Source organism: Ahaetulla prasina, chromosome 4 (assembly GCF_028640845.1).
Source record: "Ahaetulla prasina isolate Xishuangbanna chromosome 4, ASM2864084v1, whole genome shotgun sequence".
NCBI lineage: Eukaryota > Metazoa > Chordata > Lepidosauria > Squamata > Colubridae > Ahaetulla > Ahaetulla prasina.
The window spans coordinates 4,367,944-4,387,504 of NC_080542.1; the positions used below are offsets into that span (position 1 = coordinate 4,367,944).

General features: G+C 46.5%; 2 protein-coding genes across 3 annotated transcripts; both read right to left on the bottom strand.

The window, feature by feature from the left end:
- Positions 1–1,634: 1,634 nt before the first annotated feature.
- On the bottom strand, positions 1,635–9,252 carry LOC131196887 (testis-specific serine/threonine-protein kinase 4-like). Of its 2 annotated transcripts, none has more exons than XM_058180322.1 (3): positions 8,987–9,252; positions 6,373–6,736; positions 1,635–1,951 (listed from the first exon to the last, which is right to left on the bottom strand). In XM_058180322.1, the coding sequence occupies exons 1-3, from the start codon at positions 9,196–9,198 to the stop codon at positions 1,667–1,669; spliced, it is 861 nt and encodes a 286-aa protein (XP_058036305.1). In that variant the 5' UTR covers positions 9,199–9,252; the 3' UTR covers positions 1,635–1,666. The 2 variants fall into 2 exon arrangements, with proteins under 2 accessions (XP_058036305.1, XP_058036306.1); XM_058180323.1 differs by having other exon boundaries at positions 6,373–6,799; positions 8,987–9,201.
- Positions 9,253–9,484: 232 nt separating this feature from the next.
- LOC131196892 (testis-specific serine/threonine-protein kinase 4-like) lies at positions 9,485–11,097 on the bottom strand. The gene has a single exon (XM_058180332.1). It carries the CDS (start codon positions 10,298–10,300, stop codon positions 10,025–10,027), a length of 276 nt encoding a protein of 91 aa, XP_058036315.1. The 5' UTR covers positions 10,301–11,097; the 3' UTR covers positions 9,485–10,024.
- Between the last annotated feature and the right edge of the window lie 8,464 nt (positions 11,098–19,561).

Consider the following 19,561-nt stretch of genomic DNA (forward strand, 5'->3'; position numbering starts at 1 on the left):
AAGTCCCACCATCTTAAAGTAGCCAAACTTGAGAACCACCGGCCAAGATTCTTATGGCCGTTCAGAAGCACGAAACTCTGTCCACCTTCGGAAAAATACAGGTAGTCCTCGATTTGCGACCGCAACGGAGCCCCAAATTTCTGTTGCAAAGTGAGACGTTTGTGAAGTGAGTTTCGTCCCATTCTTACGACCTTTCTTTCCCACCGTTATTAAGTGAATCAACGCAGTTGTTGAATTAGGGACACGGTCGTTAAAGGAATCTGACTTTTTCCCCCATCGATTTTGCCTGTCAGAAGGGTCGCAGAAGGGGATGACGTGACTCCAGGACCCTGCAGCCGTCGTAAACATGAGTCAGCTGCCAGGTTTCCATGTCAGAAGGGTCACACAAGCGGGTCACATGACTCCAGGACCCTGCAGCCGTCGTAAACATGAGTCGGCTGCTAAGTTTTTTTGTGAGGTCGCAAAGTGGGGAATCCTGCACCTGTCATAATTATGAATCAGTTGCCAAGCATCTGAACTTTTATCACACGACCATGGGGATGCCACAAAGGCCATTAAGTGTGAAAAGCGGTCCTAAGTCAATTCTTTCGGTGCCGCTCATAGAGATGGAATTCAGCCGGTTCGGGCCGGTTCGCCCGTACCGATAGCAGAAATCGCAGGTGGACCAAACTTGCTCTATGCCATCCTATTTAGTCACGCTTTTGAGGCTGGGCGCGTGTGCTCACATTTGCAAACCAGTAGGGAAAGTAAGTGAATAGCACCCCTGGTGCCACTGTGATTTCAAAACGGTCTGTTCTGTCCCCCTCTGCAGTCCGGGAGACACGAGCGATGACTTAATTAGCCGGCAACTACCAGCAAACTGGTAGCAAACTAGCGAGGGTCTGCCAAGTGTCTCTGTTATCTCTCTTGATGCCGATGAGTCAGACAGGAAACCAGGAACAAACAGGACTTCAGCTCTAATTCTCCCTCTAAGCAGTTGATTTGCTTGCCACGAAGTGGTATAGCAGCCCTTGCTGCTTTTATATCCTGTGGGGTGTGGCTCCATGACTCAGCACCTCCTAGGCCTGCCCCACCCCTGCTTCTGTTGTTCCCGCCTCTCCTGCCTACGAAACCTAGGGTCCAGCCAGGCCTGATTGCCATCAGCCAGGTCTGGAGGCATGGCCTGGGGGGGGGAAAGAGTCAGGGGATGGAGGCCTCATTATCTCTTCCACCTGGCCTGCCTCTAGCTCCTGGAGCTGAGCCAGGGAAGCCGGTGCTCCAGAGCTAAGTCCTGATGGCCCTTCCCCCTCACTTTCCGAGTCACTTTCTGGCAGGGGGCCCGGCTCAGGGGGGGGGCGCGCAGATACAACACGGTCACTAAATGAACTGACTGTCGTAAGTCGAGGACTACCTGTAGCAAGCAGACGGATTTCCAAAGCCCCCCTTCCAACCGCTCTATATGGACAATACAGGTCCATTCTTTCCCCCCCTCCCCTTTTTTAAAAGCCCCGCCTCCCTTGCCTCGGGAGTCTCCCAGGAGTTTTCCCAGGACATAATGGGCCGCCACGTCCCCGCAGCTAGAAATCCAGCAGCTCAGCCCAAGGGCCAGATGCAAAATTGTAAGGATCCCTCATATATATATATTTTTTTCTTTCTCTCTCTCTCTCTTTTTTTTTTAATAGGCTATTCAGCTGCTTTTCTCCGCGTTTTTAGACGGCTTGATCTGGCCCGTGCTCCGAGTCCGGCTGGCTGGTTTTTTTTTGTCCGCCGCAAAAGTGAGGGATTTGGATTTGGTGTTGGGCGTAGGGCTACTTTTGCCGGCTTCCGGCGTCCGGGGTCCGCAGATGGCCTCCAGGGCCTTCAATTCGGAGGTGGGCTTCTCCGCCAAGAACTTCAGCACCCACGAAACTTTCAGGATCTCCAAGATGTTCAACCGTTTCGAGGCCGGGCGCAGAATGCGACGGATCAAGTCCTGCGAGGAGATTGGTTTCCATTCTGAAGGCCACCGTGGCGTGATGGTGACCACCCCTCCCTCCCCGACACAGGGACGGCAAACCTAGGACACGCGTGTCCACGGGGGGGGGACACATGCCACATGTAGTGCATTCACCAACACCCAACAACTATTGTCTGAAGTGGCGTAGGGTTTGCTGCCTAAGCAGGGGGTTGGACTAGAAGACCTCCAAGGTCCCTTCCCTTCCATCTATTCTATTCTATTCTATTCTATTCTATTCTATTCTATTCTATTCTATTCTATTCTATTCTATTCTATTCTTATTCCTAATGCTATTCTATTCCATTCCATTCCATTCCATTCCATTCCATATTTTTTATTTATTTCCATTCTATTCCATTCCATATTTTCTATTCTATTCTATTCCATATTTTCTATTCTATTCTATTCCATTCCATTCCATATTTTCTGTTCTAGTCTATTCCATATATTCTTTTCTTTTCTATTCTATTCTATTCTATTCTATTCTATTCTATTCTATTCTATTCTATTCTATTCTATTCTATTCTATTCTTATTCCTAATTCTATTCTATTCTATTCCATTCCATTCCATTCCATTCCATTCCATATTTTTTATTTATTTCCATTCTATTCCATTCCATATTTTCTATTCCATTCCATTCCATTCCATTCCATATTTTCTATTCTATTCTATTCTATTCTATTCTATTCCATATTTTCTATTCCATTCCATTCCATATTTTCTATTCTATTCTATTCTATTCTATTCTATTCTATTCTATTCTATTCTATTCTATTCTATTCTATATTTTCTATTCCATTCCATTCCATATTTTCTATTCCATTCCATTCCATATTTTCTATTCCATTCCATTCTATTCTATTCCATTCCATATTTTCTATTCCACTCCATTCCATATTTTCTATTCCATTCCATTCTATTCTATTCCATATTTTCCATTCCATTCTATTCTGCAGGGGGTTGGACTAGAGGACCTCCAAGGTCCCTTCCAACTCTGTTATTCTATTCTATTCTATTCTATTCTATTCTATTCTATTCGCGGACCCGATGGGACAACTTTGACGCAACCGACTCGCTGCGGGACAATTTGACATTTCTATTTATTTGAAATAATAATTTTTAAAAAATATTTTAATTTTTGTCATTCGCATTTCGTTTTTGTCTCTCCTTGGGCAATCTTTCTTTAACAATGCTATTCCACCATTTCTTGATATTCGTACAACTCTTGTGGTCCAGTGGCGAGTTGGCCGCAGTGAGTTAATAACAGAATAACAAGAGTTGGAAGGGACCTTAGAGGTCATCTACTCCAACCCCATCCCCCACCACCATCCAAGCAAGAGACCCTACATCATTTCTGACAGATGGCAGACCAGTCTCTTCTGGAAAATATCCAGGGATGTCATTAACACTGCTACTCTGCCTAGGAAGGGATCAAGACCCAGCCCAGCTGGACTTTCTAAGTGGCTCAGAACCAAAAAAAAAAAAAATTCTGCCAAAGTTAAAAGAAGGGTGGGATGAATGAAAGAGAGAGGAGGCTGATGAGAAAGGCAGCTGGGAGAGACGGAAAATGATGGGGATGGATGGAAGGGTGGACAGATGCTGCAACCTCTAAGGAACCCAGGAAGGAAGGGAAAAGAAGAGAGGGGAAGGAAGGAAGGAAGGAAGGAAGGAAGGAAGGAAGGAAGGAAGGAAGGAAGGAAGGAAGGAAGGAAGGAAGGAAGGAGAATATGGGAGGAAAGGAAAGAGGGAGGGATGAAGGAAGGAAGGAGAGATGGAAGTACAGGGAGGAAGAAAGGAAGGAAAAAGGAATGAAGGAGTAGTGGGAGAGAAGGGAGGGAAGTGAGGAGGGAAGGAAAGAATGAGAGAAGGAAGGAAGGAAGGAAGGAATGAGAGAAGGAAGGAAGGAGAAAAAGGGAGGAGGAAAGGAAAAAGGGAGGGATGAAGGAAGGAAGGGAGGGGAGATGGAAGGCGAGGGAGGAAGAAAGGAAGGAAAAAGGAATGAAGTAGTGGGAGGGAAGGGAGGGAAGGAAGGAAAGGGGAGGAGGAAGGGAGGAAAGAAGAAAAGTGGGAGAAGAAAGAATGAGAGAAGGAAGGAGAATAAGGAGGAGAAAAGAAAGGAGATATGAAGGAAGGAAGGAGAGATGGAAGTACAGGGAGGAAGAAAGGAAGGAAAAAGGAATGAAGGAGTAGTGGGAGAGAAGGAAGGGAAGTGAGAGGAGGGAAGGAAGGAAAGGGGAAGAAGAGGGAGGAGAAAAGAGGGAGAAAGGAAGGGAGGGAGGGAGGAAGGAAGGAATAAAGGAGAAATGGGAAAGAAAGAATGAGAAGGAAGGGAAGGAAGGAGTGGGAGAGAAGGAAGGAGGAAAGGGAGGAAAGGGAGGGAAGGAAGAAGAGGGTAGGAGGGAGGGAGGAGAGATGGAAGGAAAGAGGGGGAAGAAAGGAAGGAAAAAGGAATGAAGGATTAGTGGGAGAGAAGGAAGGGAAGTGAGGAGGGAAGGAAGGAAAGGGGAAGAAGAGGGAGGAGGGAAAAGAGAGAAAGTAAGGGAGAGGAAGGGAGGAAGGAACAAAGGAGAAATGACAGAAGAAAGAATGAGGGAGAGAAGGAAGGAAGGAAGGAGTGGGATAGAAGAAAGGAGAATGAGGGAAAAGGAAAGGGAGGAAGGAAGAAGAAAGGAAGGAAAAAGGAATGAAGGAGTAGTGGGAGAGAAGGGAGGGAAGTGAGGAGGGAAGGAAAGAATGAGAGAAGGAAGGAAGGAAGGAAGGAAAGAATGAGAGAAGGAAGGAAGGAGAATAAGGGAGGAGGAAAGGAAAAAGGGAGGGATGAAGGAAGGAAGGGAGGAGAGATGGAAGGCGAGGGAGGAAGAAAGGAAGGAAAGAGGAATGAAGTAGTGGGAGGGAAGGGAGGGAAGGAAGGAAAGGGGGAGGAGGGAAGGGAGGAAAGAAGAAAAGTGGGAGAAGAAAAGAATGAGAGAAGGAAGGAGAATAAGGGAGGAGAAAAGAAGGAGATATGAAGGAAGGAAGGAGAGATGGAAGTACAGGGAGGAAGAAAGGAAGGAAAAAGGAATGAAGGAGTAGTGGGAGAGAAGGAAGGGAAGTGAGAGGAGGGAAGGAAGGAAAGGGGAAGAAGAGGGAGGAGAAAAGAGGGAGAAAGGAAGGGAAAGGGAGGGAGGGAGGAAGGAAGGAATAAAGGAGAAATGGGAAAAGAAAGAATGAGAAGGAAGGGAAGGAAGGAGTGGGAGAGAAGGAAGGAGGAAAGGGAGGAAAGGGAGGAAGGAAGAAGAGGGTAGGAGGGAGGGAGGAGAGATGGAAGGAAAGAGGGGGAAGAAAGGAAGGAAAAAGGAATGAAGGATTAGTGGGAGAGAAGGAAGGGAAGTGAGGAGGGAAGGAAGGAAAGGGGAAGAAGAGGGAGGAGGGAAAAGAGAGAAAGTAAGGGAGAGGAAGGGAGGAAGGAACAAAGGAGAAATGACAGAAGAAAGAATGAGGGAGAGAAGGAAGGGAAGGAAGGAGTGGGATAGAAGAAAGGAGAATGAGGGAAAAGGAAAGGGAGGGAAGGAAGAAGAAAGGGAGGGAAGAGAAAAGGAATGAAGGATTAGTGGGAGAGAAGGAAGGGAAGTGAGAGGAGGGAAGGAAGGAAAGGGGAAGAAGAGGGAGGAGGGAAAAGAGAGAAAGTAAGGGAGAGGAAGGGAGGAAGGAACAAAGGAGAAATGACAGAAGAAAGAATGAGGGAGAGAAGGAAGGGAAGGAAGGAGTGGGATAGAAGGAGAATGAGGGAAAAGGAAAGGGAGGGAAGGAAGAAGAAAGGGAGGGAAGAGAAAAGGAATGAAGGATTAGTGGGAGAGAAGGAAGGGAAGTGAGAGGAGGGAAGGAAGGAAAGGGGAAGAAGAGGGAGGAGGGAAAAGAGAGAAAGTAAGGGAGAGGAAGGGAGGAAGGAACAAAGGAGAAATGACAGAAGAAAGAATGAGGGAGAGAAGGAAGGGAAGGAGTGGGATAGAAGAAAGGAGAATGAGGAAAAGGAAAGGGAGGAAGGAAGAAGAAAGGGAGGGAAGAGAAAAGGAATGAAGGAGTAGTGGGAGAGAAGGAAGGGGGGAGGAGGGAAGGAAAAAAAGGAGGAAGAAGAGGAGGAAAGGGAGAGAGGAAGGAACAAAGAAGTGGGAGAAGGAAAGAAGGAGAGAAGGAAGGAAAGGAAGGAGGAACAAAGAAGTGGGAGGGAAGGAAGGAAAGAGGAAGGCGGCAGAACAAGGGAGGGAAGGAAGAAGGGAAGGAAGTCCACACCTCTTCAGCCAGCCAAGGTGGAGAAACCCCAGTTTGGCCGGTACCGTAGGCCCCATCATCCCCAGCCAGCCAGCCAGCCGGCCAGCGGGGCCAAAAGGGCCCAGGTGAGCCGCCGCCCGGCCTCACCTTAATCTCGTCGTTGATCTGGACGTGGCTGGGGAAGTTGACCTCCTTCTGGGTCTCCCGCAGCAGCTTCTTGAGGTTGGTGTCGTCGAAGGGCAGGTGGGCCACCACCAAGGTGTAGAGTATGACGCCCATACTCCAGGTGTCGGAAAGGAAGGGGTTGTAGGGCAGGCCCAGCAAGATCTCCGGGCAGGCGTAGGCGAAGCTGCCGCAGTAAGTTTGGCTGAGATGGGAAAAGCAGCTCATCATGCGGTAGGACGGAGTGGGAGGGGGCTGCGTCTGGGGGGCCACCATCTTGGAAAAGCCGAAATCCGAGATCTTGATGTTCTCCCGCTTGTCCAGCAACAGGTTCTCCAGCTTCAAATCCCTGCCGGGATGAAGGGGGAAAAGGTGAAGCCAAGGCCACCCATACAACCGACCATCCCAAATCCTGCCGCCGGCAGTCCTTAACTTACGACAGGGACCCTCGGAAGTTACGACGGCACTGGAGGAAAAAATGGGGGCTTCAGACCGTTTCTCATCATGACCACCTTTGGCAGCGATCCTTGTGGTCAATGTCCATCTGAATTCAGACAGCTTGGCAATTGATTCATATTTGGGACAGTCGCTGTGGGGTGGGCGTGGACGTTTGGTGACCTACCTGTTGTGCCCCAGACCCAAGTAGGTAGTAATAAACTTAGTCCGTGGAAAAAACAAACTTTATTCGAACAGCTGGGAATTACTTCATTCCCAGCATCGTTCAACTCAAAGTAAAACAAATGCCTCCCAACACAAATTCTTCAGTTATCTCACAAACCTTAGTCCAATTAGGCAAACTGCCAAAGGCCCTTCCTGGCAAACGTCCAGAAGCCACAAAAACAAAGGCGTAGATGCAGCAGAGGATGAAGCAGAAGATGCAGCTACAACGTTGTTTTCCAGCAAAGCCCAAACATTCTTGCTGGTCTTTTAAGCCTTATGGGAGGGGCCAATCATATCCTGGCCTTACTCCCGAGTTGTCCTTTGTGCTTCAGCAGCTCTTGCCTTCTGGCAGCTCTTCTCATGCGTGCATTAGGAACAGGCTCCTCCTGTTCCTCTGCCTCACTACTGTCAGCCTCTGGAGGCTCTGGAGTCCGCACATCACTCCCGGATGGCCCTGGCCTCACCTCAGCCTCATCGCTGTCCGACTCCGTTGCCAGCTCCGTAGGCTGCTGACGGACCACAACACAACCAGCAATGTCAATAGGGAAGCCAGATTCGCTTAATGACCGTGTGACTAATTTAAAAATGGCAGCGGTTCGCCGAACAACGGGGACAAGAAAGGTTGTTAAATGGAGCAGAATCTCCCTTAACGACCGTCTCGCTCGGCCACATAAATTTTGGGCGAAATTATGGTCGCTCGTCGAACCAGAACGGAGCCCCAAATTTCTGTGGCGAAGTGAGACGGCTGTTAAGTGAGTTTTGGCCCCATTTTACGACATTTCTTTACCACCGTTGTTAAGGGAACCACTGCAGTTGATAATTTAGCAGCACGGTTGTTACGTGAATCTGACTTGGCATGTCAGAAGGTCGTAAAAGGGGATCACATGACTTTCCGATACTGCGACCGTCATAAATATGAGCTGGTCTGAATTTTGATCAAGTGATCTTAGGGAAGCTGCAACGGTTGTAAGTGTGAAAAATGATCGTAAATTGTTTGTTCCGATGCTGTTGTAACTTCGAACGGTCACTAAACGAGCGGTTGTAAGTCGAGGACAATCTGTATTATCCATTTTCCATTAAAGGTAGTCCTCAATTCTAAAGAACCCAGGTAGGGAGGGAGGGAGGGAGGGAGGAAGGAATGAGGGAGGGAGGGAGGGATGGTGTCAGGGAGGAAGATGGAAGGAAAGAAGGAAGGAAGGAAAAGTGGAAGGGAAGGAGGAAGAAAGGAAGATAGAAAAGAGGAAGGAAAGAAGGGAGGGAGGGAGGGAAGAAAGTAGGAAGGAAGGAAAATAGAAAAGATGGAAAGGAGGGAGGGAGGAAGGAAGTAGGAAGGAAAATAGAAAAGTGGAAGGAAAGAAGGGAGAGAGGGGAGGGATGGTGGGAGGGAGGAAGGAAGGAAAATAGAAAAGAGGATGGAAAGGAGGAGGAGGGAGGAGGGAGGAACAAGGGAGGGAGAGAGGAGGGACAGTGGGAGGAAGAAAGGAAGATAGAAAAGTGGAAGGAAAGAAGGGATGGAACAGAGGGAGGGAGAGATGGTGGGAGGAAGAAAGGAAGAGAGGAAAGTGGAAGGAAAGAAGGGAAGAAGGGAAGGAAGTAGGAAGGAAGGAAAATAGAAAAGAGGATGGAAAGGAGGGAGGGAGGAACAAGGGAGGGAGAGAGGGACGGACAGTGGGAGGAAGAAAGGAAGATAGGAAAGGAAGGAAAGGAGGGAGGGAGGGAGGAAGTTCCACGCATCTTAAACTTAACTATGGAAATGAAACAGAGGCTGTTCGGTGTCCGATGGCTGAGCGGCCTACCTCAAAGGGCCGACGGGGCTTTCAACCCCCCTCATAAACCACGCGGCTCCCTCGAGATCCCAATTCGAAACCCCGCCGGTTTAGAAACCCGAAGGACGCGTTTAACTTCCCCCACCCACACGCTCCCCCACCTCCGCTCTCACCGATGCACGATGCCCTTGCCGTGCAGGTAGGCGATGCCCAGGGTCAGCTGCGAAAACCATTTGCCAGCCAGGGCTTCGGAACAGGCCCCGGATTTCTGGATCCATTCTAAGACATCGCCGCTTGGTGCCAACTCCATGATGATGTAATGGCGGGAGGTGGTCTCGATGGCCTGGTAGAAACTGATGACGTATTTGTGGCGGAGGCTCTTCATCACCTGGGGAAGAAGAGAAGGCGCGGGGTTCGAATTACTGCCCTGACCCGCCTTCCCTCGCGTGCCCTGTTCTTCTACTGCAGAAAAAAATAAAATACCCTAAAAAGCTAAATAACCGGAGCTTCTTGTGTCGAATTTCTGATTAGGAAAGGACAGGGAAGAATGAGAAGCAACCGTGCCTCTGAGAGAGTGCAAAGTGCCTTTCTAGGAAATGGCTCTTTTTTTGTTTTTTGTTTTTTTGTTTAACCCTTGAAAATTTCCCATTTGGTACAGGCAGTCCTCGACATACGACGTTCCTGCGACGTTCCTGCGAGCCCGACGTTCCTCCACAAGCGAGCCCGACATTTAAGCCAGTTTTGCCCCATTTTAACAATATTTCTCACCACCGTCGTGAAGTGGAACGTGGCTGTTATGTGAATCTGGCTTCCCTATTGGACGTCGCTCTGTCAGAAGGTCGCAAGAGGGGATCACGGGACCCTGGGACATTGCAACCGTCATAAATATGAGCCAGTTGCCAGGTGTATGAATTTTGATCACGTGACTACGGCTGCCAGGGTCGTAAGTGAGAAAAACGGTCGTCAGTCATTTTGGCCGACGACTGGTCTCTTTTTTTCAATGTTGTTGTAACTTTGAACGGTCACTAAACAAACTGTTGTAAATTGAGGGCTACCTTACAGGGGTTCCTCTAAAGGTACGAAGGTAGATGTTTACAAGCGATTCACAACTTTCAGGAGATAAACGCCTGCACACAAACACACACCCACACCTCAGAGGAGGGATTCATCCGGTTCGCACCGGTTCGTGCGAACCGTTGGTGGAAATTTGATCAAGGTCGCCGAACCCGTAGCGATGGCTGGCTGGCCGCACCCCCTGAACCATTCACACCGAGAATGACCTGTATTTCCCTGGGTAAGAATTTTGTGAGATAATCCTCCGAGGCCTTCTTCTTGGAGATGATCTTAATGGCCACCATGGACTTCTGCTTGGAGAAGTAAGCTTCGTAGACGGTCCCGTACGAGCCGTGCCCGATGGCTTTGCCGATTTGGTAGCCGTACTGGTCCATCACCGAGACGTACGGCGTGGAGGTCGAATGTTCCACCATGGCGGAAAGCTCCTTTGCCGGGGAGATCCCCTTCCGGCGATTGGTCGATTCGATCTCGGCTCCCGGTTAAGACTTCAGAGGTGGAGAAGGATCCGTCGCCGAGGACGGTGGAGTAGACCACGTCTCGTGGGACCCCTGGTCGGAAAAACCACAAGGAACCTTCGACAGAAAGGATCAACCGTTCCTCCCGCTTTGTGTGTTCCTTTCCCCAAAGAGATCTGGAAGAGGAACTTGAGCTTGGTTGAGAGAGGATCGGGTGGAGGTTGGGGGATCCTGTCGGGATCCACCTGTCTTCACCCTGTCGCGTCTAGGATAGGAGCACCCACAAGACTGCTTCCCTGTGACAATATCAGAGGGATTAATGGGCTGCAACCTCCAAGACCTGAAGGCGTTGACCGGAATCACTCTTGACTGGATCGCACCAAAGTTCCGATGATGCCATAGTCACGTTTAAGCCTTCTGGCTACCCTGATTGGTTAGCGGCGTTCCGGTTACCGTAGAGAAGGTTCTAGAAATGGATGGCGGGCATTGTCTTCCAAGAGGGACCTTGGAGAACATTCCACAAGAGGCTAAGAAGGAAAGAGTATCGATGGACGGAGGGACGCCGATCCCTGGTGCGTTTGCTGTTCCTCAGCCTCAGCCTCATGAAGATGGGTCGACTTCAACTCCCAGAATCCCCCTGTCTCTTTTCTGGTCTTCCTTGGATCTTTCTTGTCGTTTGGTCTGTGCAGAATTCAGAATAACAGAATCGAAAGGGGTCTTAGAGGTCTTCTAGTCCAACCCCTCGCTCAAGCAGAAGATCCAGTCTAGGCCATTCTGGGCAAATGGCTGTCCAGTCTCTTCTTCAAAACCTTCAGTGATAGAGCAAGCTGCAACTTCTGGTGGCAAGCTGTTCCAATGATTAAAGTGTTCTGTCAGGAGATTTCTCCTTAGTTCTAGGTTGCTTCTCTCCTTGATGAGTTTCCATCAGCTGCTTCTTAATATATAACATAACAACAGAGTTGGAAGGGACCTTGGAGGCCTTCTAGTCCAGCCCCCTGCCCAGGCAGGAAACCCTACACCATCTCAGACAAATGGCTATCCAACGTTTTCTTAAAAATTTCCAGTGTTGGAGCATTCACAACTTCTGCAGGCAAGTTGTTCCACTGATTAATTGTTCTAACTGTCAGGAAATTTCTCCTTAGTTCTAAGTTGCTTCTCACCTTAATTAATTTCCACCCATTGCTTCTTCTCCTGCCCTCAGGTGCTTTGGAGAACAGCCCGACTCCCTCTTCTTTGGGGCAGCCCCTGAGATATTGGAACACTGCTATCATGTCTCCCCTAGTCCTTCTTTTCATTAAACTAGACATACCCAATTGCTGCAACTGTTCTTCATATGTTTTAGCCTCCAGTCCCCTAATCTTCTATGTTGCTCTTCTCTGCACTCTTTCTAGAGTCTCAGCATCTTTTTTACATCGTGGCGACCAAAACTGGATGCAATATTCCAAGTGTGGCCTTATCGAGGCCTTATAAAGTGGTATTAACACTTCATGTGATCTTGATTCTATCCCTCTGTTTATGCAGCCCAGAACTGTGTTGGCTTTTTTAGCAGCTGCTGCACACGGCTGGCTTGTCCTGCCTTCAGGTGCTTTGGAGAATAGCTTGACTCCCTCTTCTTTGGGGCAGCCCCTGAGATATTAAAACACGGCTATCATAGTCCTTCTTCTCATCAAACTAGACCTATCCAATTCCTACAACCGTTCTTCATAAGTATGTTTTAGCCTCCAGCTGCCACAAAGGAGGCCATCTATTCGCCAAAGCCCCTGAGGGCAGGACAAGAAGCAATGGGTGGAAGCTCATCAAGGAGAGAAGCAACTTGGAACTAAGGAGAGAGAAGAATTAATCAGTGGAACAACTTGCCACCAGAAGTTATAAATGCTCCAACACTGGAAGTTTTTAAAGAAGAGATTGGATAAACCATTTGTCTGAAATGGGATAGAGCTGTGGTAGTGAACCTTTTACTCACAGGTCCGTGCTTCGCATGCCTTTTTATTTTCTTTTATTTTGTCATAACATTATATACAAGAACATATATTGAAAGGAAACAATAGGACAGGAACGGTAGGCACTTTTGTGCACTTATGCACGCCCCTTATAATCCTCTTATTTTTATTTTATTTATTTATTTTGTCACAACAATATATGTAACTATCATACAGAAAGGTTATATAGTATATAAAGGTATAAGCATATATATATATGTTTTCTGAGGTTTTCGCGGGTGTTTGTATGTAGGTCTTTGGTTATTCGGGTTTTCTCCCGCGTAAAATTGGAAGTGTCTTGGCGACGTTTCGACGAAGTCTCATTCGTCATCTTCAGGCTTCAGCTTCGTGCTTCTTCGTGCTGCGACATTGCTCCCAGAAGCACGAAGCTGAAGCCTGAAGATGACGAATGAGACTTCGTTGAAACGCCGCCAAGACACTTCCAATTTTACGGAGAAAACCCGAACAACCAAGACCTATATATATATATATATATATATATATATATATATATATATATATATATATATATATATATATATATATATATATATATATTTGTTTTCTGAGGTTTTCACGGGTGTTTGTATATAGGTCTTTGGTTGTTCGGGTTTTCTCCCGTGTAAAATTGGAAGTGTCTTGGCGACGTTTCGACGAAGTCTCATTCGTCATCTTCAGGCTTCAGCCAAGACACTCATCTCTAGAACAAAATGCTTAGCTGACGAACAACACCTAAAAACCGAACTACACACTCTCACAAACGTACTAACATCCAATGGATTCCAGAGAAATAAGATTACCAAACTAATCCAGAAAGAACCCCCCACTAAAACCCAAGACAGAGAGCAAGAAAATGGCACAGCCCTCCTCCCATATATAAAAGGCACCACAGACAGAATCAGCAAGATCCTCCACAAACATAACATCAAGACAGCATTCTGCACAAACCAAAAAATATCCACCATCCTAAGAAACCCCAAAGACAAAATTGAGTTAGAAAATCAAGGAGTATATGAAATCCCATGCACCGCCTGCCCCACCACATACATTGGACAAACCAACAGAAGAATAAGTGCACGCATTGAAGAACACAAGAACTCATTCAAAAAAGAGGAACCAACTTCTTCCCTGGTCCAACACTTTAAAGTCACAGGACACGATATTGACTTTAAAAGACCAGAACTATCGCCAAAACTGAACACTTTAACAACAGAATAATCAGAGAAGCCATCGAGATAGAAAACGCCCACACAGCATGAACAAACGAGATGATACCTCCGCCTACCAGCCATTTGGAAACCTGCCCTTATTGACAAACGTGTCCCTAACACGAGGAATGACACCAGACCCACACTCACGAGGTCCACACAGGATGTCACCACCACACATCCACCCAGAAAGCACACCCAAACCCACACTGATCAGGAAGCACGACCAAGGACCAGAAGCCAGACCGCAGCTGCAACATTAGCCACTTCAAACCCTCCAATCCATACATGCAGCAGACTGACACCCACTACGAAGATGTAGCACGACCACGAAGCCAAACAGCAGCAGTGCAGCTCACCAGCTCAAATCCCCCTGCAGCACAGATTAGACTGAGCACAACCAAGCCCCCACCAACACAGGACACACCCCCAGCCAATCAGAGCACAGAAAAACCCCCATCCAATCAGAGCACAGCCAAGCTCCCACCCAATCAGTTCAAACCCCCACTAGCAGTTAAAAGGAAGAAACAGCTGCGATCACACATTGCTCCCAGAAGCACGAAGCTGAAGCCTGAAGATGACGAATGAGACTTCGTCGAAACGTCGCCAAGACACTTCCAATTTTACACGGGAGAAAACCCGAACAACCAAAGACCTATATATATATATATATATATATATATATATATGAAGAAGAAAAGAAAAACAATAGGACAGGAACGGTAGGCACGTTTGTGCTCTTATGCACGCCCCTTATGGTCCTCTTAGGAATGGGGTGAGGTCAATAGTAGAAAGTTTTTGGTTAAAGCTTTTAGGATTATGAGAAGAGACCACAGAGTCAGGTAAAGTATTCCAAGCACTGAAGATTCTGTTACAGAAGTCATATTTTCTGCAATCTAGATTAAAGCGGTTGACATTAAGTTTAAATCTATTGGTTGCTCTTGTATTATTGCTATTGAAGCTGAAGAAGTCTTTAACAGGAAGGACATTGCAATAGATGATTCTGTGTGTTAAACACAGGTCTTGTCGGAGTCGGCGGAGTTCTAAATTTTCTAATCCCAGGATTTCAAGTCTGGTGGAATAAGGTATTTTGTGTGGCTCAGACTGCTAAGACAGTCTGTTATTAACAGCAGGTGCTTGCAATTACTGCAGGGTCAAGTCCCACCAGGCCCAAGGTTGACTCAGCCTTCCATCCTTTATAAGGTAGGTAAAATGAGGACCCAGATTGTTGGGGGCAATTAAGTTGACTTTGTATATAATATACAAATGGATGAAGACTATTGCTTAACATAGTGTAAGCCGCCCTGAGTCTTCGGAGAAGGGCAGGATATAAATGCAAATAAAATAAAATAAAATAAAAATACAGAGGAGCGGAGAACTCTTCTTGTAAAAATACAATAGATGGCGTGCAGGCGCACCATCTGTGCTAACATGTAGCTCCTCCCCAAGCGCTGTGCAAGCAACCGTACTATCTACGCATACGCACAGCTTTCATACGCCAATCGCACTATCTGTGCAGGTGTGTGGTTTGCGTGCGCGCAATGCGTGCGCACAAATGCAATCTGTGCATGCACATGCTGCACACTGCTCTTGCGCGCGTGCGCAAATGTGTGCGTACGCGCAGGAGAGCTCCAGAGACCAGCTGGGTCTCCTGAATTGCGTGCATGCGCACCGGAGGCCCAAACACCAGCTGGGGCGCGCACACATGCGCGGCTGCAGTTGAGTTGGGCGAGAGCTCGCGCGCCTGGAAAAATGGCTCTGCGTGCGACAGGTTCGTATAAGAGTTTTCTGCCTAGGCAGGGGGTTGGACTAGAAGACCTCCAAGGTCCCTTCCAACTCTTGTTCTTCTATTTATTCGATCCTAATCAAGGAGAGAACCACCCTAGCAATAAGGAGAAATTGCCTGACAGTGGGAACAATGAACCAGTGGAACTCCCTGCCGCCAGACGTTGTGGGTGTACCATCGCTGGAGGCTTTTAAGAAGAGACCGGATAGCCATGTGCCTTGTCTTCTGTTCAAGCAGGTGGGTTGGAATAGAAGACCTCCAAGAGTTGTAAACCTAATCTTGCGTAGCTTCTCCAAAAACACTACACTGCTAACCAGAGCATATAAAACATTTGCTAGACCAATTCTTGAATACAGCTCGCCTGTCTGGAACCCACACCTCATTTCGGACATCAATACAATTGAACGTGTCCAGAAATATTTCACAAGAAGAGTTCTCCACTCCTCCGATCACAACAAAATACCTTATGCCACCAGACTTGAAATCCTGGGTTTAGAAAATTTAGAACTCCGCCACCTTCGACATGACCTGAGTTTAACTCATAGAATCATCTATTACAATGTCCTTCCTGTCGAAGACTACTTCAGCTTCAATCGCAACAATACACTAGCGCACAATAGATTTAAGCTTAATGTTAACCGCTCCAGTCTTGATTGCAGAAAATATGACTTCAGTAACAGAGTTGTTAATACACTACCTGACTCTGTGATCTCTTCTCAAACTCCCAAAAACTTCAACCAAAAACTGTCTACCATTGACCTCACCCCATTCATAAGAGGACTATAAGGGGCGTGCATAAGAGCACAAAAGTGCCTACCGTTCCTGTCCTATTGTTTCCTTTCATTATATCCAATTAATATAGTTATTACAGACTCATACTTATATATAAGCTTATATATTGTATAATTATTTCATGCTTATGCTTATATATACTGTGTGACAAAATAAATAAATAAATAAAAATAAAGAAATATAAGGTCCCTTCCAATTCTGTTATTCTATATTCTGTGATAGTGAGCCGTCTTGAAAAATTCTTCTCTTGATATTAACTTCTCCCAGCCGATCAACATCGCCCAACAATTGTGTCTTACGATGTGCCATTGATCTCGGCTCAAAACTTTTGATGTTTCTACAGCTCTTTCTAGGTCCTTGATTATCCAATCATGTGGCAGGGAATCACATGCCTTTTTGTAGTCAATCCATGCTACCATGTTGGTCTTCCTTCTTTCTCTTGCAGTTTTCCAAAATCATCTCCAACCTTAGCAACTTTAAGACGTGTGTGGACTTCAACTCCCAGAATTCCTCAGCCAGAAAAGCTGGCTGAAGAATTCTGGGAGTTGAAGTCCACAAGCCTTAAAGCTTTGCTGGCTGAGGAATTCTGGGAGTTGAAGTCCACAAGCCTTAAAGGTTGCCAAGGCTGAAGAGCCCTGAGTTAGGAGACTAATGCGGTTCCCTAAAGGCAGAACTTTTGCCTCACAATCAGGAGGCTGTGAGTTCGATCCTAGGTAGAGGCAGATATTTCTCTCTCTGGGCACAATGAGAATATATAGAATAGAATTCTTTATTGGCCAAGTGTGATTAGACACACAGGGAATTTGTCTTGGTGCATAGGCTCTCAGTGTACATAAAAGAAAAGATACGTTCATCAAGAATCATAAGGTACAACACTTAATGATAGTCACAGAGTACAAATAAGTAATCAGGAAACAATATCAATATAAATTGCAAGGATACCCGCAACAAGATTACAGTCATAAGTGGAAGGAGATGAGTGATGGGAATGATGAGAAGATTAATAGTAGTGCAGACTTAGTGAATAGTCTGACAGTGTTGAGGGAATTAATTGTTTAGCAGAGTGATGCGTTCGGGGAAAAACTGTTCTTGTGTCTAGTTGTTCTGGTGTGCAGTGCTCTATAGCGTTGTTTTGAGGGTAGGAGTTGAAACAGTTTATGTCCAGGATGCGAGGGATCTGTAAATAAATTTTCACAGCCCTCCTTTTGACTCGTGCAGTATACAGGTCCTCAATGGAAGGCAGGTTGGTAGCCACTGTTTTTTCTGCAGTTTTAATTATCCTCTGAAGTCTGTGTCTTTCTTGTTGGGTTGCAGAACCAAACCAGACAGTTCTAGAGGTGCAAATGACAGACTCAATAATTCCTCTGTAGAACTGAATCAGCAGCTCCTTGGCCAGGTTGAGCTTTCCGAGTTGGCGCAGAAAGAACATTCTTTGTGGTGCCTTTCTGATGACGTTTTTGATGTTATTTTAGATCCATTGGATCTGCTGAACAAAACTCCGCATTGGCGACAGGAAGGGCATCTGGCCATTAAAACACTCCGCTAGCTCCATTCAGTTGTCCAGAACTCCACCCCTGCAAAGGATTATGTAAATGAAGATTTTATCCAGCTAGGAGATAATCTGTTGTTTTCACACTTACGACCATGGTCATGTGATCAAAAATCCAACCGTTTGGTGTTATCCGTTTGCCCTTGGAAATCCCCCAATATTTAAATTTCAATCGCTTTTTTGTCATTTATTTTACACGCGATATGATATCTTTAGGCATTACGGAATAGGTCTTATTCATTTACGCTTTAATTATTCAAGATGTAGGATTAACGTATTATTTCATACATACGACGTCTCGACATTGACTTCTCGGAGGTGCCCTGTTTCTTATCGAATAATTTATTTGGCACGCAGAAGGGTCCTTTACGATTTAATTATTTAATCCGTGCGATGTTTTATTTATTTATTTATTCATGTTTGGCTGCACGCGCCGTCGATTACTCAATGATTTATTGAACAGGCACGATCAGTTCCTCGAAAATGGCTTTATGGAACACGCGCTATTTGTGTACCGTTGAATAATAGAATAGAATAGAATAGAATGGAATGGAATGGAATGGAATGGAATAGAATAGAATAGAATAGAATAGAATAGAATAGAACTGAACTGGAATAGAACTGAACTAGAATAGAATAGAATAGAATAGAATAGAAAATATGGAATGGAATGGAATAGAATTTTTTATTGACCAAGTGTGATTGGACACACAAGGAATTTGTATTGGTGCATATGCTCTTGGTGTACATCAGGGGTGTCCAAACTACGGCCCGCGGGCCAACTGCGGCCCGCGGGTCAGTTTTTATTGGCCCGCAGCAAATTCTGAAAGTATAACTGAATATGGCCCTTTTCGGCCGCCTCCCGGTGCTTGCCCGGTGGTTCGCTGCGAGGCTCACGGCTCCTCCCCATGGGCGGGGAATAATGAAGGGAGGGGGCGGAGGAGGCGGCGAGCGGGAAAGAGGCTGCTGGCCGTGCCCGACCCCAGCAGTTCTACCCTCGCCTTCCTCGGGCCGCCTGGCGAGGCTCCTCGCGCCTCCACCCCTTGGGCAGGGAATAACGAAGGGAGTTTCAAGTTCATACCAAATACAAAACAAAAGCCAAGATCAGGGGTGTCCAAACTTTGCTTTGCTGGCTGAGGGACTCTGGGAGTTGAAGTCCACAAGTCTTAAAGAGACCAAGTTTGGACACCCCTGTTCTATGCCCATAGCCACATCCACTCAGTCACATGAGCAGTTAGCCATGCCCACCAGTTACATGACCACCAAGCCACACCCCAAAATAAGCCACGCCCACAGAACTGGTACGAAAAAATTTAGACACCCCCCCCCCCGTTCAATGGTGTGGCCCGGGCCTTTGCTTATTTTTCTGTATTTGGCCCTCACCAAAAAAAGTTTGGACACCCTTGGTGTACATAAAAGAAAAGATACGTTCATCAAGGTACAACATTTACAACACAATTGATGGTCAATATATCAATATAAATCATAAGGATTGCCAGCAACAAAGTTACAGTCATACAGTCATAAGTGGAAAGAGATTGGTGATGGGAACGATGAGAAGATTAATAGTAGTGCAGATTCAGTAAATAGTCTGACAGTGTTGAGGGAATTATTTGTTTAGCAGAGTGATGGCCTTCGGGAAAAAACTGTTCTTGTGTCTAGTTGTTCTAGTGTGCAGTGCTCTATAGCGTCGTTTTGAGGGTAGGAGTTGAAACAGTTTATGTCCTGGATGCGAGGGATCTGTAAATATTTTCACGGCCCTCTTCTTGATTCGTGCAGTATACAGGTCCTCCATTGAAGGCAGGTTGGTAGCAATGACTTTTTCTGCAGTTCTAATTATCCTCTGAAGTCTGTGTCTTTCTTGTTGGGTTGCAGAACCGAACCAGACAGTTAATAGTTATTGAT